The sequence below is a fragment of the Corythoichthys intestinalis genome, chromosome 8, assembly GCF_030265065.1.
Source record: "Corythoichthys intestinalis isolate RoL2023-P3 chromosome 8, ASM3026506v1, whole genome shotgun sequence".
Taxonomy (NCBI): domain Eukaryota; kingdom Metazoa; phylum Chordata; class Actinopteri; order Syngnathiformes; family Syngnathidae; genus Corythoichthys; species Corythoichthys intestinalis.
The window spans coordinates 31517870-31543608 of record NC_080402.1 but is presented as its reverse complement, the minus strand read 5'-3'; the positions used below and the strand labels follow the sequence as shown (position 1 = coordinate 31543608).

Sequence of the window (25739 nt, the reverse complement as noted above, 5' to 3'; positions counted from 1 at the left end):
GTACTCGCCTTATCACCTAATGTTTGGTAGGGAAGCGAGACTACCAGTTGATCTCTGTTTTGGTACGTCCCCTGATGGCATAGAGAGTGCATGCCACAGTCGCTACGTCGCAAAGCTAAAAGAAGACTTGAAGCAAGCATACAAGTTGGCCTCTGATGCTGCAGACAAAAGACACCAGAGAAACAAAAAACTGTATGACCAGAGAGTAACTTTTCAGTCCATAGAGATGGGTGACAGAGTTCTACTCCGAAATTTGGGCCTGAGAGGAAAACACAAGTTGGAGAGCAAGTGGAATCCTGAACCCTATGTGGTAATAGGAAGGATGCCAAATCTGCCTGTGTTCAAAATCAAACGCGAGGATGGACGGCCAGGGACAAAGACAATCCACAGGGATCATCTTCTGCCTATTGGACAGTTTGTTAGAATGCCATCTGAGTGTCAGGCTGAAGAGCCACCTGCCAGGCCCAAGACCAGATCAAACAGTTCCAGAAATAATCCGAGAGTTCCAACTCGAGAGACGAGAGAGCTACAAGAAACCTCAGATTCATCGTCTGATATGGAGTATTTCATTATTCCCCAAACTGCCAAGTCACCTACAGCACAAAGAGTGAGGAAAGCTGCTAGATCAGAGAATACAGAGAATGACATTGAATTCGACCATGATCCTATCTTTGAATCCCAACATGACCAAAACTCGGAGTCAGATCTGGATTTAAGTGAAGAGGAGCATCTTGAAGAGGAATCTGTGGAAGAGGATGGATTGGATCCAGAAAGTATAACCCATGAATCTCAAGACAAGATAGATGAGGAATGTGATGAGAATTCAGAAGAGGAAAACGAAGTGGAGTTGGAGTCAGATGAAGAAGTTCCCAAGAATGAAGATTCAGAAGGCAGTCTAGCACCCAAGACTCGTTCTAAGCCTGATTCTAAAAGACTCCGTAAACCTACTCTTAGACTTACATATGACGAGCTCGGTAAACCTAGTGAAAAGCCTTTGACTATAGTTCACCGTGGTATTGTCATTAAGATCGGAACACATTAAATTGTTGCCCTAAACAGTGCCCAAATTTAGTGTCTGGTGAGGACACAGACATTTTAAAAGGGGGAGGGTGTAACATAGTTAAAAATACGTCAGTATTTTCAAACAAATGTTATATTAATAGTTACATCCATTAACCACCAAGTTATGTGTTTACTATATATTATGAGCAAAAAATATATTCTGTAAAATTATTTCATGTTTGTAAATATATTTTTTCATTTAAACAGTTTTTGAGAAGTTTTGCACAATTATATGTAAAAAGATGTATATTTAGTTTTTAAAAATGTTAATTGCATGACATTTTGGGAGTAAGGACTTCCGGGGTTGCGTTAGAGCGAGTGAAGGGAGAGAGAGGAAGAACGTTCGAGAAGGCTGAGGGGAAAGACGTCCGGTAATGGCCGAGTGCAAGAGCTGAGAAATTGTGGACTTTGTTGATTGACTTTTGGCGAAAGTGCTCAAAAAGAGGACTTTGAGGACGTCAACCATCATTGTTGGATGCTTTGAGTGGTCTACTCAAGCGGGACGAGTGGAGCTGGTCGCTAAAAAAGAGGCTAACAGTCGCTCGTCGCTAACACAGAGGCTAACGGCCGCGCGTCGCTAACCGAGAAGCTAGCGACGCCCGTCGCTAACAAAGAGACTCGTGGTGAGCCCCAACATTTGGCTAAACGTCTAGCGGCCTGCTAAACAAGTGAGCGAAGTTTTTGTGGACGAACCAACCGGGAGAAGGGACACTCAACGCCGAAGCCGACGTGGAGGACGACGCTAACCCGCCGCCGCCGACTGAGAAGGATTCGACGGGCCTCGTGAGGGAGTTGGAGCGTCACCTTTCAAACGAACAACTGCTTTCGGAGGTACCCTTAGTTATTTTTGCCTTTGGGTGAAGGAGCCATTTTGTTTTAAGGCTACTACGCACGCAAGCAGCGAATCTGGCCAGCCACGTAAGACAAATTTAGTTAATTTTTGCCGGTTTTAGACTTATTAATTTGGGCCCATAGCTTAGCTTGTGTGTGTGGACAATTTGTGTTGAAACTTATTTTTTTTTGGAGAACAAATTTTATTTAACAACTGCCTATATTTTTCATTAAATGTATATAGTTCATACATAACTGGTGTGTTTATTAAGCCATTTGGTAAGAGGTTTGTGAGGGTTGAATTGGAATTTTAAACTGCAATAGTGAGAAACTAGGGAAAAGAAATCGAACACTGATAATTTAATAGAAAATATTTATTTTCAAAATTCACAGTGAATGCCTATATAACAGATAGTAAGAATTAAGATAATTGAATTGTGATTTTTCTAAAAAGGGAAAGAACTCAGGTTAGCCACCTCTCATAATAGTTTGTCACACTAGAGAGGTGCTACATAAAAATGCTGAGGCCGAAGCCGACGTGGAGGACGACGCTAACCCGCCGCCGCCGACTGAGAAGGATTCGACGGGCCTCGTGAGGGAGTTGGAGCGTCACCTTTCAAACGAACAACTGCTTTCGGAGGTACCCTTAGTTATTTTTGCCTTTGGGTGAAGGAGCCATTTTGTTTTAAGGCTACTACGCACGCAAGCAGCGAATCTGGCCAGCCACGTAAGACAAATTTAGTTAATTTTTGCCGGTTTTAGACTTATTAATTTGGGCCCATAGCTTAGCTTGTGTGTGTGGACAATTTGTGTTGAAACTTATTTTTTTTTGGAGAACAAATTTTATTTAACAACTGCCTATATTTTTCATTAAATGTATATAGTTCATACATAACTGGTGTGTTTAATAAGCCATTTGATAAAAGGTTTATGAGTGGGGCATTTCAATTTTAAACTGAAATAGTGAGAAACTAGGGAAAAGAAATCGAACACTGATAATTTAATAGAAAATATTTATTTTCAAAAATTCACAGTGAATGCCTATATAACAGATAGTAAGAAAGATAGTTGAATTGTGATTTTGCTAAAAAGGAAAGAACTCAGGTTAGCCACCTCTCATAATAGTTTGTCACACTAGAGAGGCGCTACACTTAGAATGCAGACTCTGATAAATAAATAACATTTCATTGCTATTCCTATGACTGGTACTATAATAATATCTGTGTTCAATGTTGCAACAAAAACAGCACAGATTTCCGAAATCTCAACACAACAAGGCATGCAACGTGAGTCTAAAAAGCTAGTCTGTCCACTTGAATTAATATTTTAAAAACCAAATAAAAGACATCGGACTCTTAGTAGTACTCCAAATTATCATGCAACCACCAAACAAGGACTACGGATTTATTTTAGAGCACTGCACAAATTTATAGTTGGCTTTCACTTATGAGAAACGAGACCAAAGAAAATACAGTGCGGGTGTCCAACATAATCCCCTCACACATTTAATATCTCCTATAATTCATGAAGTCACACAGTAAACCATTCCAACAGTCACACAAGACGAGGTTTGTGTTTTACGGCTCATTGCAAGTTGGACATTCCAATAATGACAACACTTTTGAACATCACAATGTGGGTCTCGGCATTGTCACAGTCTCTGGAAAACACAACTCACTACTGCCAGCCTTGTCACTTAAAGTAAATCAATCTTAAACTCTTTAACACAGTGGCTTTTTGTTGAGTGTTATCATTAGTGTGCTTCAATTTGCCATCTTTATTTAAAAAAAGTTGCAAGCCACAGTGGGGCAAATAAGTAGTTTAGTCAACCACTAATTGTGCAAGTTCTCCCACTTGAAAATATTAAAGAGGCCTGTAATTGTCAACACACCTGTAAACCTCAACCATGAGAGACAGAATGTGGAAAAAGAAACAGAAAATCACATTGTTTGATTTTTAAAGAATTTATTTGCAAATCATGTTGGAAAATAAGTATTTGGTCAATACCAAAAGTTCATCTCAATACTTTGTTATGTATCCTTTGTTGCAATAACGGAGGCCAAACGTTTTCTGTAACTCTTCACAAGGTTTTCACACACTGTTGCTGGTATTTTGGCCCATTTCTTCATGCAAGTCTCCTCTAGAGCAATGTTTTGGGGCTGATGTTGGGCAACACGGACTTTCAACTCCCTCCACGGATTTTCTATGGGGTTGAGATATGGAGACTGGCTAGGCCACTCCAGGACCTTTAATGCTTCTTACGAAGCCACTCCTTTGTTGCCCTGGCTGTGTGTTTGGGATCATTGTCGTGCTGAAAGACCCAGCCACATCTCATCTTCAATGCCCTTGTTGATGGAAGGAGATTTTCACTCAAAATCTCTCGATACATGGCCCCATTCATTCTTTCCTTTTCACTCAAAATCTCTCGATACATGGCCCCATTCATTCTTTCCTTTACACAGATCAGTCGTCCTGGTCCCTTTGCAGAAAAACAGCCCCAAAGCATGATGTTTCCACCCCCATGCTTCACAGGGGGTATGGTGTTCTTCGGATGCAATTCAGTATTCTTTCTCCTCCAAACACGAGAACCTGTGTTTCTACCAAAAAGTTCTATTTTGGTTTCATCTGACCATAACACATTCTCCTAGTCCTCTTCTGGATCATTCAAATGCTCTCTAGCAAACCGCAGACAGGCCTGGACTTGTACTTTCTTCAGCAGGTTGGACACGTCTGGCAGTGCAGGATTTGAGTCCCTGGCGGCGCATTGTGTTACTGATAGTAGCCTTTATTACTGTGGTCGAAGCTCTCTGAAGGTCATTCACTAGGTCCCCCCGTATAGTTCTGGGATTTTTGCTCACCGTTCTTGTTATCATTTTGACGCCACGGGGTGAGATCTTGCATGGACCCCCAGATCGAGGGAGATTATCAGTGGTCTTGTATGTCTGCCCTTTTCTAATAATTGCTCCCACAGTTGATTTCTTTACACCAAGTGTTTTACCTATTGCAGATTCAGTCTTCCCAGCCTGGTGCAGGTCTACAATTTTGTCTCTGGTGTCCTTCGACAGCTCTTTGGTCTTGGCCATTGTGGAGTTTGGAGTGTGACTGACTGAAGTTGTGGAAAGGTGTCTTTTATATTGATAATGAGTTAAAACAGGTGCCATTAATACAGGTAACGAGTGGAGCCTCATTAGACCTCATAAGAAGTTAGACCTCTTTGACAGCCACAAATCTTGTTTGTAGGTGACTAAATACTTATTTTCCACTCTAATTTGGAAATAAATTCTTTAAAAATCAAACAATGTGATTTTCAATTTTTTTCCCATATTCTGTCTCTCATGGTTGATGTTTACCGATGTTGACAATTACAGGCCTCTGTAATCTTTTCAAGTAGGAGAACTTGACAATTGGTGGTTGACTAAATTCTTATTTGTCCCACTCTACCTGTTCCGGCTGTGCCTTAAAGAGCATACGACACGAGAAAAAAAGTCTTAAATGGCATTATTATGTGAATTAGAATCATATTTTGATTCATATTCAATTCGACTATATACAACAATTTAGCAAAGCGCAGATGACGACAAATTAGTCTTTTAATCTGCCGGTTAGCCACGCCTACCATTATAGGGCTTTAGCGTCCCCAACAGGTGGATGATGTCAGCGGTAGACTGGGCTCATCGGTTTTACTATTCAGCCCATTGAGGGGGAATTGTTCAGAAGGAGGAAAACGCGACGAAGAGAGCCGCAAAATGTCATTGTTTCAGTCTCTGTACTCCAATATTTTTACAGGATATTCTTTTTATCCAAGTATTTTTCCCCAATAGCTATATAAATGGCTTGAGAAGGACCAGTCAGCCTGTCAAGGGGGAACTATTCACAACGAGGAAAACGCGACGAAGAGAGCGGCAAAATGTCATTGTTTCTGTCTCTTTATTTCAATATTTTTACAAGATATTCTTTTTATCCAAGTATTTTCCCCAATTGCTAAATAAATGGCATGGTCATGACAAATAACAGTCTTGTGCTGAATGGAATATGAAATAATAAAAATGCATTTATTCAGGACGACATGGCAAAATTACTCCATAATGGTCAAAACTGTCGACTTCACCTTTACTGTCGCACCTCCCGAACGATATTTTATGACACCTAAATCGGACATATGTCATTTCCCTTCCCCGGCTTCGGAGAATGTAAACAAACCAGAAGGCGAGACAGCTAGCCGACATGCTAACCCGAACAGAGTGATGTTTCAAAGTCTTCGAATTGGAAAATCACACATAACTAGCCTGGATTATTTGACATGACGACCTGGTTGTCGATTGTCTCCCGGATCGGCAAACCGCCCGGCGGAGAGCAATTTACAGTTCGTTCCCCGGAGGAGGGTGGCTGGAGTTGTTGTGCAGCTAACGTGCTGCTAATGAGCATGAGGAGAGCTTTTTACATGCCTATCAATGATCAAATGTAAGTAGTCCTTTATTTAAAGGAAGTTTGTAGTGTTTACTTTGTAATCGCTGTATTCGTATTTGACATAATACAAAACAAGATGTTTACTAACTTCCTCGTAAGTCCAATGGTCCCACAGTAAATATCCACGGTGAATGGGAACCTTTTGAAACTCCAAAAAGGTGCATACGCCTCTCCCGCATACAGAATGATTTTTCTGCAGCCGTTTGGCTGGCGTGATGCGAAAAATAAACGTATTAATCCACAAAATCAGCTGAATCCTTCGTCCTCATACACAACAGTACACTGTATAGTGAAGAGGACGTCTTCTACCGTACACGTCACAGCGCCCTCCTCCTCAATGCAAGACCGAAGCCGGAAGTCACTCATTTTCATGGCGCGGGATTAAAAAAAACAAATAAATATAGCGATCGCTTCCACACACATCCAAGCGGTCCATATCATTCAGGGGCATAAAATACCGCGTGTATTATGAAATAAACATGCTTTTTCGTGTCACATGCACTTTAAGGACGAAAGGTACACAGTTTATGTAAAACCAAACCTGTGTCCTAATTATTAGGTAGTAATCAGGGAATAATTGGTGTTATTTATTCATGTGTTGCTCCATTTTAAAAACTGAAAATGCATTTTTTTTAAAACCATGTACTGTATGAAACGTGTTTGTGTATGATACTGCATGTTTTCGTGAAAGATTATTAATGAACAACAGAGTTGTTCTTTAGTTCTTTGAACTTAGAGAAAAGGCAAACCGATAATTGCAGTTCAGTTTAGTTTGAAATATCAAGCACACTATTCTTATTTGCTGTGGAAAAAAAACTATTCTGGAATGTGTTGAATGCTGAATTTTACTAATATGAATAGTCAAGGACAGAATTTAAGCATTTTTAAAGCACAAGTGACAATCACTGATTTGTTTGGTATGTGTTTGCATGATATTGAACAGTAAAATAATTACATTTTCAACAATAATACGCCAAAAATGAAATAAAATTAATTATTATTTTCTTCTTAAGTGGAGTCAAAGCATTAATTAGGGGCTCTCGGTTCATCTCTCAACCTTTTAAAAAAGGTCACCTTCCTTGTTGACCAGAGTAGGGAAAATTTCTGCAAAAGGAAATGACTAAAACCTTCACTGCACTTTGGGTCATGCGCTAGACTCTAGCAGAAGACTACAAAGAGCTTAATTTATTTATAGAAAAACACTGCTCATTCAGTCCAGTGATCATGTAGGAACAACTTGTATAAGCGCGGAAGAAAGTTGATTCAACTATCATGATGCACTTGGGAGTCTTTTCTGGTGCTATAATGCGTGAATATATGTTATTTTCCATTTTAATCAAATTAACACGGTTCCTACAGTTTCCTCAAGCTAAATGTAAGCCTTTTTAAGACAGAATTAAGACAATTTTTTAAAAACTTAATACCTATTTCACAGCCATATCGACAAACAAAAGCAAAAGCCGTGAATTTGTGTTAAATTATTTCTCGAAAGCAGAAATGTAGAATGTGTGCAGGATGTAAGAATGCAGCGTATTGAATAGGCTACTCACGCGACACCACCACAGCGCAGACACAGACCACAGTAGTGACGGGATCTGTCGTTCACTTGAGTAAATGAATCCATTCCGGTTCGTTCAGTAAAAAGATTCGTTCAAACGAATCGTTCAACGAATCGTTCGACCCCCTCATCTCCCTCCCCGCCCAAATGAATCGTTCGGTTAGTGAACGGGAAGTGACGTTGCCGAACGAATCACCAAAGACCGCTTCGCAGTATAACTGAACGGGAAGTGACATTGCTTGGTCCCTCCCTCTCTTGCACATTGACCACTCATCGTAGTTTCAGAAATGAGTGACAGGCGATATCATTCTGCTTACACAGACAGCCTCGTCTCCCTCCCGCTGCTGCAAAAGCGAGGGAGAACTTCCGCGTCGTCTGTCCTAGTTCTACGGGCTCAAAGTCATGGCTCGTGCTTGCATTTCGATTTAGGACACGGTTAAACATTTTCCTTTTGAGGGGGAAGTGGGGGTTTGGGGTCGGGGGCGCACGGACTTTCTTTAGCATGATCTTGCTCACATATACAATGCTGCTGCAATGCTGCTACCAGCCAACGCGGCATGCTTGCTGTCACGAAAATAAAAATAAATCGAAAGTTTAATTTTTAAATATGGAACGACCAACACATCATATTTACCTCTCGCTCTGTTGTATTTTTGTTTTTTATTATTAAGATGATGGTATTGAATTTTTGCACTGGTATTAATAAATAAAATCCGGTCAGCTCCCCTGTTGTCCCCGCATCTCAGATCGTCAAATGCTGACGAGAAATAATTGTTTGCTCTTTATGATGTCGCCTTTCTACTCTCATTAGTCTGTTAAGAAAAATGTAGACATATTGCAACATCTCCCGTGTCCGCCCGCTTTGTTTTTGGGCGCTTGAGTAGCACATGATGGACGGATTGACATAATTTGTCAAACCAACCGACACCCTCTGACACGAAAAAAAATAAAATAAAACACTCGGAAAAAATTGACATGTATATACAGTTTCATTGCAAATCAGTATTATGGTGATCATACTAAATATTCTTTTTTTTTTCTGTGCACATATGAGGTAAATATCGCTGCCATGAAGCCTCCATATAGTGACAGTTCTCTGCCCGCTTCACTGCCGTCACGCGACCGCAGCTCAGCTTTTGCTTGCCTCGTAGCTACGCGTGTTTTAAATTACTGTAAATTTGATAGTATATAGTCATAGGTACAGTCCCGAGTCTGTTGAGAAAAGTGGAACACTAAACCATGCTCGCTAGATTTGTGTGGTGTTTTTGTCTGTTTGAGCAGCATTTGATAGGCTCCACGTTAACAAATATGTGACAAAGTCATTTCCTTTCATTTTATGACTCGTACACCGCATAGTCATTACTGGAAAGTCAAGTTAGCCGCAAGCTAGGTCAGGAACCGGAGGACCGAATCACTGAACGGGAAGTGACAAAACTCAGTCTTTCCCCTCTGCCTGCACGCTGGCTGCTTATTGGCCACACGTGGAAATGAGTGACAGACGCCTTGATTCTGTTTCCGCTCCCTCCCCTGCCCGCGATGAAGCTGGCGTCTGATTGGTCGTGTGCGATGTCAGAAGACGCTGCCGCTTGCTCAACGCCCTCCCACGCAGAGAACAAGCGCCACCAACTTCATAGAACGAATCAGTGCAGATGGTGATTAGTTCGGTCTCGTTCACCCAAACAATTCGTTCAAAAAGAACGAATCGTTCGCGACCGACACAACACTAGACCACAGGCCAAGTAGAGGCGTTCTCGTTAGCACTAGCATTTAGCGTGGCGAGCGTCATGTTAAACTCTCGGGCAACCACAACACCTCTGCTTTCATGGTTGCTGTGGATGCGTAATCCACTCTCGCAAATCCACTAGCAATCGTAGCTGGGCAGGGATGCAAAGAGGCTTCAGCAATAGCAGCTAGCTGACTAGTGTTAGCTACTGTCCCTTCGCTTACATTATCAGCTTGCTGGCTGCCTTTAGCTTCTGTCTCTTCAGGCTCGTGAGCAGCTGGCTGTCTCATACGGGTAGATTGAAAAACACCTCCAATGGAGGGAGTTTGTTTCTTTCCTCTCACGGAGGGTATGTGCTTAGATAATTTAGCATGTGACTCTAGCGCCTTCATGCCCATTGTACCCAGCTGAATCTTTTTTTTTTTCGCATACGATGCAAAATGCTTCGAACACGCTACTATCCACTTGTTTGAGGCAAAGGCGAAAGGATTGTTTACTCAACCACGCTTCATTGAATTTATATTTCCCCATCTCTCTAATATGAAATGTATGGCTCGGTGTAAAAAAAAAAAAAAAAAAAAAAAAATCTGTTGAGCATGACATTTTGTCGGGACCCCCGTCGTGACACCTGATTTATTTAATTATTTATTATTTAATCAAAAAGAAAAATGACATTTTTGGGGAGAAATGAGACACGGAGAAGTTTCATACATCATAAATTTTTAAGACCCAGATATGAAAATTCAATACTTTTTCAAGACTTTTTTAAAGGTATTATTTATTTACAAATTCATAAATATATATATTTTTTAAGACTTTTTAAGATATCGCGGGAAACCTAACTTAAGCTGGAAGTTGGCAAAGCCCGTTCTGCCATTTATCATAAGGTGAAGAGGCGCTAACGCAAGAGGACGATTGTCTTTATAAACAGATAATATGGATTTATTTAGTCCAGGTGTATCCAAACTATCGAGGTGGGCAAGGGTAATAGTGAGGTGTCACAAATATGGATCGGGGAGCAGTGGTGTTCCATACCAATATATCACTGGGTTGGGAGGGACTTAATGGTGACTATCACTACTAATAACTTGGTTGTACATGGTAGTTTTCCTAGCTGTGCAACGATGATAGGAAACTCAAAATAGCTGCAACTTTTTACTTCATAACACCTTGATAACAACATAACAATATTACATTGGCAGGTTTTTGCATCAGTGTTTTTTTTTTACTAAAAACAGTCGAAATGTAAAAACATTACTATGTTTTATGTGACTTTTTGTGATAATATCAGGGTAGAGAGGGAAGCACTATCTGATGTTTTGGTTTCGGGGACCTGAAAATATACTGTAGCACCGGCCATTGTCATCCCCTTATTCATCTAATCCATGTTAAAATAATACAGTCAAAAGATCTGTATCATTAACAATGTTATAAGTATTCCTATTAGGTCTCATAAAAGGTCTCATAATAGATTGTTGAGAATTGAGAAATACAAACCTCAGGTAGACAAAAAAGAATATTTGTAAAGAGTAGTGTGCATTACTGATTTTTCAAAGTTTTTGTATTCACAGTGGTGAAAACATCTCACGGTTCATTGATCTGAGGGACAGCTAGACACAACATTCAATACTGTAACTATAGATCTGCTCTGTAATAACAGACAGGTTTTTTACAGTCACTGGCGCATAATGGCTCACCAAGGAAAAGTTCTGATTCACAAAAGATGTCTGCAGTGATGCATTCCAAAATGCTGGTAGGTCTTGCCGCAATATCCCTCAGAAACGTGAAGTTATCTTTCAACTTAAATTTAAACTGTGAAAAATCGTCCATCATAAAATAATCTTGTGTTTATCCATCAAAATGACCTTATGCTAGGTGTTCAACAAGCACCCCCCCATAATAACTGTTTAGATGGCAATATGTTCCATCGTCTCACTATCTTTGTTATGATACAGCTGGTTTTGAAGTTTTGAATTTTACATACGAAAACGTATTGAGTAATCGTCGACAAAAATTTGTCGACAAAATTTGTCTAAGATTTTGTCGACTAAAGCTTGATGAGGACGAACACATTTTAAAATGAGTAGAATATGACTAAGACTAATAAGTATTTTCATCCAAAAGGCTAAAACAAAAATTAAAAGGGCTGCCAAAAACAACACTCGTGTAAAGTCGACTCTCCAACCATTTAGGTTCAATTAATAAGAAACACTGACATCAAGCAGATAAAATAAGCAGGAAAAATAGGCTAATTGGAGTTAGAGAAAGCAAAGAAAAGGCAATAGGAAAGCAGGCTAAAAACAATCAGCTTTCGTTTTTCTCTCCCCCCACGACCCATCACTGTCAAGAAAAATGTGCCAAACATCTGCCGTTCTTTCCCAGCAGACGGGATGGCTGATCGTTTCCCTGCTTAAGTCATTAAGTTACTGTATTCAGTCTCTGTTTGAAAGATTAGACAAGATATTACAAGATAGTTTGATGTGTTCACCTTACTCGCGGGAAGGTACTTAGTGAGAGATGATGAATGCTTGTAATGAGATGACTCTGAGTTCTTGGACTTAGAGGAAGCTGATCAAATATAAACATTGCAACTTTCAAGCAATAAAAAGGGAGCTTGGGCTTTGGTATCGATTAGAATCTTACGAATACAGAATATCAAATCTTTGGTTTTAAAATTACATCATTAAATTAAATACCAGTGCCTCAGAATGTTCTGAACTTCTGCTTTCATTTTAAATGTCATAATAAGTAATGATCCTAAAGACATTGTATCCAAGGTTTGTGTGCGTGAAACTCATCTTTACATACCAGAGCTGTTCTGAATCAACAATGCATTGCAGCCAAATAATGCATTTTGCTTCAATTGGTTTAAGATGCAATAAATTAACAATCATTTCCAACACAATGACCAAATTCCTAATGACTGAGTAATTTATTATTCTACCCATCTATGCCTGATACATTCACGTCCTCAGAGAACCATGAATTAAGAAGCTAATTGCTCAATTGTCAACTTAATGACAGGCCTGGATTAAATGGCAATGCATTTAGAAAACCATTTCATGGTCCATTTGAAATAGGAGCCATTTATAGAACTCAATAAGGAAGAGTAAAATCTATGAGAAAACAGAACCTTGTATAGAACGTTTGTGTATGATTATTCAACTTTACCGTTCTGTTCATCCAGTTCATTGCCAATTTCCTGCCCCATTATCTTCTGTCGGCTGATGACTGCTGCTAGTGCATCAAGTCCTGCATCCTGGACTGAAACAACAAAGAAGGAATACAATTTAACCTCAGGGGGAGAGCACTTGGTACGGTGAACAATAAATAGATGAAATTGCCTTGTTGGGAAATGAGAAGTGTGGATCAGCCTTTATGCCACATGTGAGTCATTTAACCTTACTTAAACTATTACCACAGCAGTCTACGATGGGGCGGAAAAAAATGACAGCTGAGAAGAATAGAAATACCTTGGCCCCCCACTGATCACCAAGTTTAACACAATGTCTATCACAGGATTTTTTTTTCTTTTTTTATATGATCACGGTTTCAGGCGCTAACCATTACCCAGGACAGCCATAAACCCTGCAGGTCACTGTGAAACTCTTAAGAGCTTGAGTTTCACTGTCATAAAAGGAATCTGTGATCCCAAATTGAAACTAACCAGAGCTACAATGAAGGAATTGAAATGAAGTGTCACATGGAGAATTCTAATGCAATGACATTGGGGTGTTCAAGTCATGTCCAAGCCATTTGGTAAAAGGGAGAAAACAGACGCTGGCCTAGAGCATATTTCTAGATGTGGGCAGTAACGGCCACCTTTCATGTATTGGCTCACACACATACATATGGCATGTATACACTAAATAAAATTCTTTTCATGTGTCATATTCATTCATCTATTAATTGCCTCTTCGCGCTAACTTAACTGCTCGTTTTACCATCTATTACTGGAAATACCCTTGTACTATACTTGTGTTACAGTGACGAGTGGTTCCATATGTGTGTGTAATGTCAGTAAAAACTAATAAAAGTTTTTGTGTGAGTGACATGTAAATTGTATTCAAGCGGTGTGGGAAACCTGTTAATTGTCAGATTACATAATACCAGAAAAAGGAATTGGTATACTAGAGGTTTACCTTCAATGATTCGTTGCTGCTGTTGTTTAATCTCTCCAAAAGTCAGCCCCCTTGTTTCCTCTGGTTCATTAATGAGCCACGGGTTGGCTGATACTCCTTCGCTTGCTCCTGATCCTCCTGCCATTAATGTGGACCTTTAGGTAATTCGAACAGCAATAAAACTATTTAGTTGGTTGATTTTTGTGTTTGTTTCAAAATGCAGCATTTGCATATTTGTGGGGATTTCAGTGGCCACTGTTGCACTAGAAATACTGTAGTTCTCCTATCAACAGCAATATGACTTAAACTGTACTTGAATACCTTTTCTCTACTGATGTAAAAATGTGATACAATGAATTTAATTTTTTGTGTTGTACTTAATTCCACAACAACACCTGCAGAGCAAACATGCTGTCATCTGTAAAGCAGCAGTTTGTGGCAGCAGTTTGTGTTTCAAGGTGACCTTCTAGTTTTTTTTTAAGCTTTGAAATTCTTTCAGGTCTACAAAACAATTTGCCTTCAGAATGTTCCTTTCAAGAGCAGACTGGCATACGGGAAAACCGGAATATCCCCGGTGGGCCCGTGGTCAAATGAGCGGACCCGTGTAATCCAAGCATTACGGTAGATGCAGCGAGTGGCAAGGCAGTTGACAACCATGTGCTCGCGTTGTTGGTCCAACTCTTAAAAACACTCAACACTCTAAAATATACAGTATAACGCCACCATTGTGATTATTGTGAAGATGAAATAAAGTCGCCTGATCTTAAAACCGCTCCATCTACATGTGCGTTCCGTGCGCTGTCATATTAGTACAATATTATGCGATTCCCCCGAGCAACGGGTTGTTTTGGTCTATGGAAGGTTACAATTCTCATTTTTGTTGCACTGTAAAACACAAATCTGAATAAGTACTTGCTACGGTAGTTGAATATTAGTAGTGGACCTCTATGACTACTCACATACTCAAAACTATGCCTTTTTACTATACCAAAATTCAGAAAATTTTAATTAAAAGTCCTACCTGCATATTTTGATCACAGTTTTCATTTTGTGGAACTGTAAATCCACAGTTCGGAATAAGTTCTTGCCGAGGTTAGTGAATATTAGTAGTGGACCTCTCTGTGGTGCTGGCTGGCTTGTTTCCAACACAGTCCATAAAGTGGGCCGGTCTTTCTTTGACAACAGTCCGCCTCTGATGCCTTTTCAATTTATTTTAGTTGGTCTTTTTTGCTCGCCACTACAAATATGTGGCTAACTAGACCCAATTAGGATATTTAAGGTTTAAATTTAAACTCTTAGCTCTAACCCCGCTGCTCAATTGGGCCTGTAAGAAGCACAAGGTAGTAGCTAGTCTCATAATGAAGCACAGTGTGACATCACACCGTCACCGATTTGAAATCTGCTCATTTGAAGAGAGCTTTGATTTAAAAAAAAGTGATTGCACTCAAATGACAAACCACACAGATGTCAAACTACAACCAGGTCACACACTCATTTTGACGTACGTATGACGGCATTTAATCAATTGAACAGAAAAATAGTAAGTTGGTCAGCGTAGACTTTTGAGTGCATGTTAATCTGTCTCAGGACTGTTGAATGTTGGGCAACAAAGCGATGCCCACAGAGCATTGTGGGTTTTAAAGCTGTTCCTCTGCTGATTGCTTAAAGCTGTTGTTGGAAGTCTTGTGGTGACAGGTTACAGTGTGAGGTTGACTGGAACCCTCTTTGCTCAGATCAAGCCGCCAGCTGGTGAAGCCCACGAACCACATGCAAGCCAATCGACGGGTAAAGGAATATTATGAGAAAACTGACAGTTTTACAATTTTTCGTGTAGAAATTGGTTACAGGCCACACGTGACGTTTATCTCATTTTGTAATGCAATGATTATTTCAAGCTGCTTCTGATGTGGTAAATAAAACAGAGCTGGTGAGGTATTGGGTCTAATCTCTCTGACATGTTTGATTACTATGAGACTATGCACAGAACCTCCACTTCATCCCTGCAAGTGCCCAGTGTGTGAAGATCCAATTAGCCAGTCAGTGGGGAGCTCCGAAGCCAGTCAAGCACATCTTTTTGAGGAAGCCACTGCCGCCACAAAGGCCTGGGCACTCATCACCTTGACTGAGTGACTTTGACAGCAGAGACTAAACCAATTATGATTATTTCCAGCACATTCAAAAAACAAAGGAAAGCTTGGTGAATAATTGAGGAAAGGTGGCTCCTCGAGGCCAAGAGGTGAAGTGAGCCTTCAAATGTAGGCGCCACATCCTTCTTTTGCTCAGTCTGAAATGGAGATGCCTCAGTTGTATTGTCTCAAGGATAGATTAAAGACACCTCAACAACCTCCCCCCATTTCTGAGCACCCTTCCTCAAGAGGAAAAGTTTTAAATTAGCCAAGTGTAGAGACCCCCAGCCCCTCAGACGGACCACACAGTGAGAATGAGTTCTGGCATCAACTTAACCCACATTGTTTTCAGTTAAAAACTGTAAATGCACAAACTGAAAAACACAAATCCACATGTTAAGATTAAATATATTAGCAAGTGTCATTTGATTTTTTTGCCCAAAACCGTTTAAGTAAAAGATGTGTGGTCTCAAAAACAAATGTTCTTGACAAGCTCTACTAAGTTGCTCAATGTCAAATTTAAACCTTGAGATATCAGCGATAGATGCAAGATCAGGTTGATGACTGTATATTGTTCTAAGTGAGCAATTTATTCAGTAGAAAGCTTGAAATCACTTCATACATGGAGTATTGCCGTCATACATTAAATAGTATATAGTTATTAAAAGATGCTCAAAATTTTGGGACCCTTCTTTTCATGAAAGAAAAACCCTGGGGACACATACCAGCTAAGATGTCTATTTAGAGTGTATCAATATGTGGGTGCAGAAAAAGTGATTTACGCTACAATGCAAGCAAATCTCCTATTAAAAACAAATTAACAACAGACAGGCAAGACTTTCTTAGCACACAGGTCAAATCAGGGTTCACACTAAGGGCAAAGACTTGGAGAAAGTTAGTGACCAGTGAAAACATCATCAAAGCACAGCTCAGAGCCTTTGCCCCCTTTGGTCAAGGACAAAGTCAGGAGAATTGTGGATTCATTATTTTTAATTGGATGCCCAAACCCAATTTTTTTTGTCTTCCAAACTGGTTCACACACAGAAGCTTCAAGGGCTGATGATTGTCGCGTCTCAATTATTGCCAGTTACAGACACGAATGATGTAGGAAAATGTTGTACGAGAATTAAGAGACCGGCAGGGTGAACACCGTTCCCCAGCAAATTAATGGTCTCATAGAGACAACTACCCATTCACAGTCACATTAAATATGGACAATTCGGTCTTTAATGGACCAACAGTCACAGGGATGTTTTCATATTCATATTGTGGGAGGAAGCTAGAAAAAAAAAACATATATAGACACACACAAGGATATGGATACTCGACACAAGTTCCAAGACTGGAACCCTAAACCTAAAGTGAATGTGGTGCCCTAACTTCATTGGACTAACCTAGTGGAGGCCACTATTTGAAGGAACAACGATGATGGCGGTGGTAATAGTGATGATGACGATATTGGGAAGTGACTGTATTCTCATTGAATTTTCAAGGAGTGAATTGGCGGTGGGACCCAAAACAAAAAAAAAAAGCTCAGATTCTTCCCACTCCTTTTCGAGCTACAGTGCCCTCCATAATTACTGGCCCCCCTGAAAAAGATGTGTTTTTTTAGCTTCTAATATATATATTTTTTTTATTCCAATAATACGGGACCTTAATGGAAAAAAAGAGAAAAATCCAACCTTCAATACAAGTGCATTCATTCAGTGGGGAAAAATCCCACATAAAGAAAAATTTATTTGACATCAAATAATGTGTGTCACAATTATGAGCACCCCTGGTGTTAATACTTTGTACAACCCCCTTTTGCCAACAAATAAGGTCTGAGGACTGAGATGGCCATGGGAGGAGCTTGATTTTGTGTCTGGTGAACCATTTCTGTGTAGATTCGGCCATATGTTTAGGGTCATTGTCTTGCTGAAAGACCCAGTGACGACCCATCTTCAGCTTTCGGGCAGAGGGCAACAGATTTTGATTTAAAATGTCCTGGTATTTCAAAGCATTCATGATGCCATGCACCCTAACAAGGTTCCCAGGGCCTTTGGAAGCGAAACAGCCCCACAGCATCAGTGACCCACCCCCATACTTCACAGTGGGTATGAGGTGCTTTTCAGCATGCGCATCTTTCGTGGCACGCCAGACCTACTTAGAGTGTTTGTTGCCAAAAAGCTCCATCTTGGTCTCATCTGACCAAAGCACACGGTCCCAGTTGAAGCCTGGGACTGTGTGTATTTTTGTGTGAGACCAAGATTGAGCTTTTTGGCAAGACAATGACCCTAAACATATGGCCAAATCTACGCAGAAATGGTTCACCAGACACAAAATCAAGCTCCTCCCATGGCCATCTCAGTCCCCAGACCTTGTTTTGTTGGCAAAAGGGGGTTGTACCAAGTGGCAACCAGGGGTGCTAATAATTGTGACACACATTATTTGATGTCAAATATTTTTTTCTTTATGTGGGATGTTTTCACCACTGAATGAATGCACTTGTATTGAAGGTTGGATTTTCCTCTTTTTTTCCATTAAGGTCCCATATTATTTAAAAACAAATATTTTTCAGGGGTGCCAATAATTATGGAGGGCACTGTGTTTATATATATATGTTGTAATCAACGTTACTGTTTTTATTGGTATCCCCCCCCCCCCCCCGACTTTTGTTTTTTCGTTATTACTGCTCGAAATCAATCACTCAATCAATCAATCAAGGAATACGGTTTTTGTAATTTTTTACAACCTAAACCCATGATGACTGACGAACATTCAAAACCCTTGTAATCTAGAAAAGGCCTGTGTCAGAGCATTTGTGAAAAAAATATATATATATGCACCCCGGTTAGTGTTCTCATGTTACGACTTTAAAACCAGAGTATAGTCTGTGCACTGTACCTGGATGGAGCTGGTTCAGGGATGTCGCCTTTAAAAGTGGCATTGAGTTGCTTTTCTCTGGTCAGCAGGTCGTCGATTAGATTCTGTCGCCTGTCTGCTTCGGACTGCATTCTGATGACGTCACATTAAGGTAGTAACACTTTTTTTTTTTGACATTGTTGATTCACTTGTTGGGTTTAATTTTTGTACTCCAACTGTGGTGTGACAATAAATGTTGGATCTTAAACCGCTAAAGTAATGGCAGCCAACGACTTAATGCTTAAAAACATATATATCTTATTTACCCGATCTTTTTTTTTTTTACCTGATTCCAATCCTGTGTTTAACATATGAAAGTTGATGGATTTCAAGTTGGCCCTTGCATCCTTAGATTACTTTAGTCCTGGGGTCCTCAATTAGCGGACCGCGGTCCATGCCCAGACCACGGCACACCTCTCTGCGGACCCAGAGCAAACGGCACTTTTCAAAAATATAAATATACTACTTTTTTTAACATATATTATTTGTATGAATCCCTGATTTATTGCTATGCGCTACTATTCTATCACTAAATTCTGTTTCATTTTTAGTCAAATATCCTTCTTGTTCCCACTTCTGTTGTCATCTCTAAGACAACGATGCGCTGATTGGCTGAGAGAGCCTGCATGGATGCGCTGATTGGCTGAGAGAGCATGCATGGATTCGCTGATTGGCTGAGAGAGCATGCATGGATGCGCTGATTGGCTGAGAGAGCCTGCTTGCTGCTTGCAAGCTAGAGTGGATGGACTGCAGCAGTGTGAAACACGAGTCGCACCCAGCACTTTGCATCTGTTTGTTTTCTGTTTGCCACCAGTACAAGACTGAATCCAACAAAATGGCATGCTCAAAGTTGACCAAGAGAAGAAAAGTGGACAACGAAAATTGCCATTTCAATTAGGAATGGATTGACAAATATGCGTCCATTTTACCAACTGCAATTACCAAACCTATGTTCTTAATATGCTTCAAGACAGTTGTTCTGATAAAAAGTGAAAATGTGAAACGCCATTATGTTAAAGAGCACAGCTCTTTTGAAGAGAAGTTTCCTCCTAAATCAAAATTGAAAAGGCAAGAAATTAACAGGTTGAAGCAATCATATCAAGAGTCAAGGGAGGTTATTGTTAAATCTATGACAACAACAAATTGTATCGGAGTGCTCACTCAGAGTGTCGTGGGTGTTGGCCAAACATAAGCGGTTCTCTGATGGAGAAATACTATAAGAGTGTATGACTGAGGTGATGGCAGCAATGTTCGAAGGAAAAGAAAAGGAGGAAATGACAACAAAAATCAAATCTCACTCTCAGATTCATCAACCATAAGATGCACTGTAGTACTGGTTGATGATGTGAGCCCACATCTTTGTGACCCCCCAAATGCTGTGTTTTACAGTTAAAGTTACTGTCAGTAATTGTTATGTTTGCACCGTAATGACAGTGCTTGTCATTTGTTCAGTACATGTGAACATGTACTGTACTACTATTTGCACGTTTTCTTTTTTGTTCAGCAGTGTTTTACAGTTAGAAAATGTACTGTCAATAGTTATTATTTGCACCTTAATGGCAGATCTTGTCAATTGTTTGCTGTACATGTGTAAACATTGTACTTGCATGTTTGCTTGTTTGGTTTTTTTTTTTTTTTTTGTATTTTTATTTTAAGTGATGAAATGTTTTTGTATTTTTATTTAATCCGAATGTGCATTATATTTTAGTTTGATCAAAATAATTAATAAATGGACCCATGCTTGTATGGAAAAAAAATATTGTGGACCTTCAAAATTTCTATTTGAGGACTCCGCTTCATCAAACCTTAGAGGGAAAAAAGCCGCCACTTTAAAGCAATCTGCTGCCCTCTATTGCACAAATAATGTCATTACAACTCCAAAGCCAGTCTTGTGACTTCTGTTAGAGGAAAGATACATGCGCCGTGACGAAGAAGCCCTCAGCAAACTCTCTTTAAGTTGGGGAATACTTTGTTTGAGTTTCTGAAGGGATGCCCTTAGTGTCATGTTGATCTGAAAACAAATGAAAATGTCGATGACAAGGAAAAATAGACAAGTAGAACACCATAACTCACGATGTAAACCCTAAATTACCTTGGCTGGGTTTCCCCCTGTTCTTTGCTGTCTGTTGCGTTCATGGATATTTTCAGCAATTTCTTGCGCCAGCCGACAAGTGGCATCGTAATTCTGTAACCTACACAGCAAGGAATAGAATAAAAAGGTCAGTTTAAGACCTGAAAAAAACGTTTAAAGTATGATCATTTTAACAGCAAATGGTTTATTAATGAATAACTTATTCGCTATTTTCTTTCTGAGGATGGTTTGCAAAATTGGTCATTACCCGCCAGTCGATAATCATGTGATCTCTAAGTAGATTTGTTCTTTTCCATTATTTGCTTCCCTTGTGCCAAGTATAAAAAGACGTACACGCATTGTTGTGTATTATGCCGTAAAATATCAATCGTAAAGACTAAAAAACGTTCTATATTTCTTATTAATTCATTTAGTTAACACAAACTAAAGTAGTTAAAAGCCACCTAACCACTTAAAACATTACGCGCTTGCTAAATAAGCAAAAACGTCCATATTTGATCAGTTTTTAAGCACATTATGCCTGCAAATAATATAGATAAACAAGTGAAGTCACAGTTTACCACGTATCCTGAGACATTTTGGGTGTGAACGAAAGGATTTAGCGATTGAAATCGAGTCAGCTGCTATCACCCGATAGTGAAACGTTTCCTGTTTGGGTGTGACGTCACAACAGTGCACAATGAGGGACAATTTTTCTCAAAGAAGTAACAAAAAAAAAATCTTCAAATAGTGAAAATTGAATTTTTTTATATTTAATAAGACTACCCGAGTGATGACAATTTAGAATTTGGATTTAAGTACGTTTTTATCCACAAAATGTTTCCAAAACACGTCCATATTTGCATTTTTTTTTCAATCAGAATTGGATTCTACAGTGAGATCCCTAAAATAATTAAATAATAATAATAATAATAGATAAATAAATTCATTAAAATATATGATGCTGTTTTCCCTAAAGCCTCTGGTTAAAACTTGTTTACATGTTATGCTGTGTACGGTGAAGAAAACAAGTATTTAAACACCCTGCTATTTTGCAAGTTCTCCCACTCAGAAATCATGGAGGAGTCTGAAATTTTCATCATATGTGCATGTCCACTGTGAGAGAGATAATCTAAAAAGAAAAATCCAGAAATCACAATGCATGATTTATTTAAAAAATTATTTGCAAATAAGTATTTGAACACCTGTCTACCAGCTAGAATTCTGACCCTGAAAGACCTGTTAGTCCGCCTATTAAAAGTCCACCTCCACTCCATGTATTATCCTGAATCAGATGCACTTGTTTTAGGTCGATACCTGCATAAAGACACCTGTCCACCCCATACAATCAGTAAGACTCAAACGTGTAACATGTCCAAGAACTGTCCAAAGACACCAGAGAAAAAATTGTACACCTCCACAAGGCTGCAAATGCTACAGAGCAATTACCAAGCAGCTTGGTGAAAAAAGGTCCTCTGTTGGAGCAATCATTTTAAAATGGTGGAACATGTAACATGTAACATATCACCTCGTGGGGGTCTCAATGATCCTAAAAAAGGTGAAGGGTCAGCCCAGAACTACACGGCAAGAGTTGGTTTGAAATCATGCATGGCACGGAAGGTTCCCCTGCTAAAACCAGCACATGTCAAGACCCATCTTAAGATTGTCTATGACCATTGGATGATGCAGAAGAGTCATGGGAGTAAGTTTTGTGTTCAGATGAGATACAAATAGAACTTTTTGTCCGTAATTCCACTAACCGTGCTTGGAGGAAGAAAAAAGGTTGAGTACTATCACAAGAACACCATCCCTACAGTGAAGCATGGTGGTGGTAGCATCAAGCTTTGGGGGTGTTTTTTTTTGTTTTGTTTTTTTTTGCATGGGACAGGATGAGTGCACTGTATTAATGAGAGAATGACTGGGGCCCTGTATTGTGAGATTTTGGGGAACAACCTCCTTCCCTCAGTCAGAGCATTGAAGATGGATCGTGGCTGGGTCTTCCATCATGACAATGACCCGAAGCACACAGCAGGGAAAACCAAGGAATGGTATATCAAGATTCTAGCATGGCCTAGCCAGTCTCCAGACCTAAACCCAAGAGAAAACCTTTGGAGGCAGCTCAAACTCTGTGTTTCTCAGCGACAATCCAGAAACCTGACTGATCTAGAGAAGATCTGTGTGGAGGAGTGGGCCAAGATCCCTCCTGCAGTGTGTGCAAACCTGGGGAAAAACTGCAGGAAAGGTATGACCTCAGTAATTGCGAACAAAGGCTACTGTACCAAATATTAACATTTGTTTTCTCAGGTGTTCAAATACTTATTTGCTGCTGTATCACACAAATACATTGGTAAAAAATCATACATTGCGATTTCTAGATTTTTCTTTTTAGATTATCGCTCTCACAGTGGACATGCACCTACGACAAAAATTTCAGACTCTTCCATGATTTCTAAGTCGGAGAACTTGGGGGACAAAAAGTGTGTTCAAATACTTATTTTCTTCACTGTATATAATTTCGATTACTGTCCTTTTTTTTTTTTTTTAATTGAAACAACTATTGACTTCATCTGTATAGTACTTGTCAACTGTCAAATGCGTTTCCACAAGCAGGTGTATGTCTAAAATGTAAACTCTAATAAGGTTATTTAATATTAAAAATAATAATTTAAAAAACTCTCACAAAGCTTGTCCTCCACCTATTGAGCCACATTTTTTTGTGTGTGTTTTATTTGATCAAATGTCCTACTCTCAGTCCTGTGAGAATAATTTCTACCTTCAATTACAAATCGTCTTATTTCCACCTACAAATTGTTGATTAATCAGGTAATAATAAGTGTTTGTCTATACTTTCCTATACCCATGTTTTTGCCAGATCTTTATTTTACTATTATTATTAAATACCAGATATGATTTACATTTGAAGGTCTTGCTTTGGCTAATGCTAATAATGTTCTAAGTAGTTTCCCATGATCCACACATTGACAGTTCGTATCGATAAATTTCATTTAGATTCAAAATTTTGAAGTCTCAAAATAGTCTATATCTAATTATTATCTTGGTAAGATGAATTATTGAATAAATTGGTATTTCTGCCAAAGCCATTCAGATTTATATGTATACTTTAAAATATTTATATCAGTTGGCATTCAACCACCATTATTATTATTAATTCTTTTTAATGATGTGTTGTAGGTTGAGCCATGGTGGATGACTATTTAGCACATTTATCTCACCGTTTGAAGGTTAAGGGTTCTAATCTGGGTTTCGGCATTCCTGTTTGGAATTTCCATGTTTTCCTTGTGTCTGTGTCGCTTTTTTCCATGTGCACATATTCCCCAACCATGTATGGTAGGTTAATTGAAGACTAAATTTTCCATAGGTTCGAGTGTGAATGGTTGTCTCTTTGTGCCCTGCTTTTGACTGGCAAAAAAAATCGGGTGTGCAAAATTGTTTACCACCTCTCAGCCAAATTCATCTCTGATGCAAGTGAGGTTAAGGATGGATGGATGGATGGATGGGTGGATGGATGGATACATGATGTGCTTGTAACAGTTGTCACAAATAATCACTACTACACTTAGATGAATTGTCATGTCAATTGTTTCTAGTAATTCCATAGGCATTTATTACTCCTTTGTCTAGAGTCCTGTATTATATGGATTGAATTGCAATGGCATTCTTTTTAAAAGGGTTTTCAAGATTTTTATTTGATAGATGTTCAGGGCAAGTGTACCATTTCTTATTATTATTAATTATTATTATTATTATTATTATTATTATTATTAAAATCAGAGTGAGTTGCAAGTGAAAACAAACATTATTAGTTTATTAAAAACCTCTTTAATTTTTCCATGTTCTATGTATGGAATTTGCTGTCAGTAAAGTTACGTATGAATGTAGAAACAAATTCACACGTGCTTAAATAATATGTTTTTCAACATGAGTGGTGGAACCCACATGTGTGATAAGCACTCGTAGAGACTCAGTGTGTCATGGACAAACAGTAGTTTTGTTTAGATCAAAACACAGACGTGTTGTGTTGAATAATAACTTTTGAAGATTTCTCGGAATAGCTCTATTTGGCATTTTGATTCTGGACATGTTCAGAGAAGGCGCAGTGCCTTCCAACTATTTCATGTCAATCATATGATATGACCAAATAAGGTCATATTATATGACCTTATTTTGGGCATGTTTAAAAAGGGTAAACACGATTATTTCAATTACATTCAAAATGTTTTAGTATGGATTTTTAAGTAAATTAATTAATGACTTAATAAATCCCAGAAATTAGAGGCAGTACTACACTTTGTACTCATCAGTGGCTAATTCTGTTTAAAGAATACAAGTTCAAAATATGTTTTAGTTTTCTTATTCTTCTATTGCTTTCGACTTGTCACTCACGGGATGACAAAGAGTTAACTTTTTCGATGTAAGCCTATTTTCTACATCATTGTGTCAAACCCTAATTGACATAATTCAATCTTTTTGTTAGTGTTCATCCAGTTTTATCAATCTCTCTTCTCTTCCCTCTATTTTCATAATCTTTTAACAAATACATCCAATATTGTTAGTCCGTTCTGTCTAACATTTGCCTCCAAAAACATCTCATATTGATGATCCTCATCCTAATCTTGAAAAAGAAAATTGCATTTCTCTGGTTATGATCTACATTTCAGTGCTCATCATTATGGGACTGTGGCTGCTTTCTTTATTACTGAATACCTTCCTCTGAGAAGGAGACGTTATCCTGCCAGAAGTAAGCGCAACCTTTCCTGCACAAAGCATTAAGTCACCACAAACAAGGCTTATCACTCTGCTTCCCCACCCACAGGCATATATAAAGTCCTGCATATCCCTCCTTGCATCACATCAC

At 39.1% G+C, this 25739-nt stretch overlaps 1 protein-coding gene across 2 annotated transcripts in view; it reads right to left on the bottom strand.

Moving 5' to 3' along the window:
• stx8 (syntaxin 8) overlaps nt 1-21555 on the bottom strand; it is a 54948-nt gene extending 33393 nt beyond the window's left edge. Inside the window, exons 1-6 of one of the 2 annotated variants that reach the window (XM_057843594.1) lie at nt 21445-21555; nt 20885-20984; nt 20709-20803; nt 18775-18885; nt 13784-13917; nt 12813-12905 (exon numbers count right to left, since the gene is read on the bottom strand). In XM_057843594.1, the coding sequence (XP_057699577.1) occupies nt 12813-12905; nt 13784-13917; nt 18775-18885; nt 20709-20803; nt 20885-20984; nt 21445-21461 (550 nt within the window). In that variant the 5' untranslated portion in view covers nt 21462-21555. Of the gene's footprint in view, nt 1-12812; nt 12906-13783; nt 13918-18774; nt 18886-20708; nt 20804-20884; nt 20985-21131; nt 21422-21444 lie in introns of those variants that run through there. The other variant, XM_057843595.1, reaches the window with a different exon arrangement.
• Between the last annotated feature and the right edge of the window lie 4184 nt (nt 21556-25739).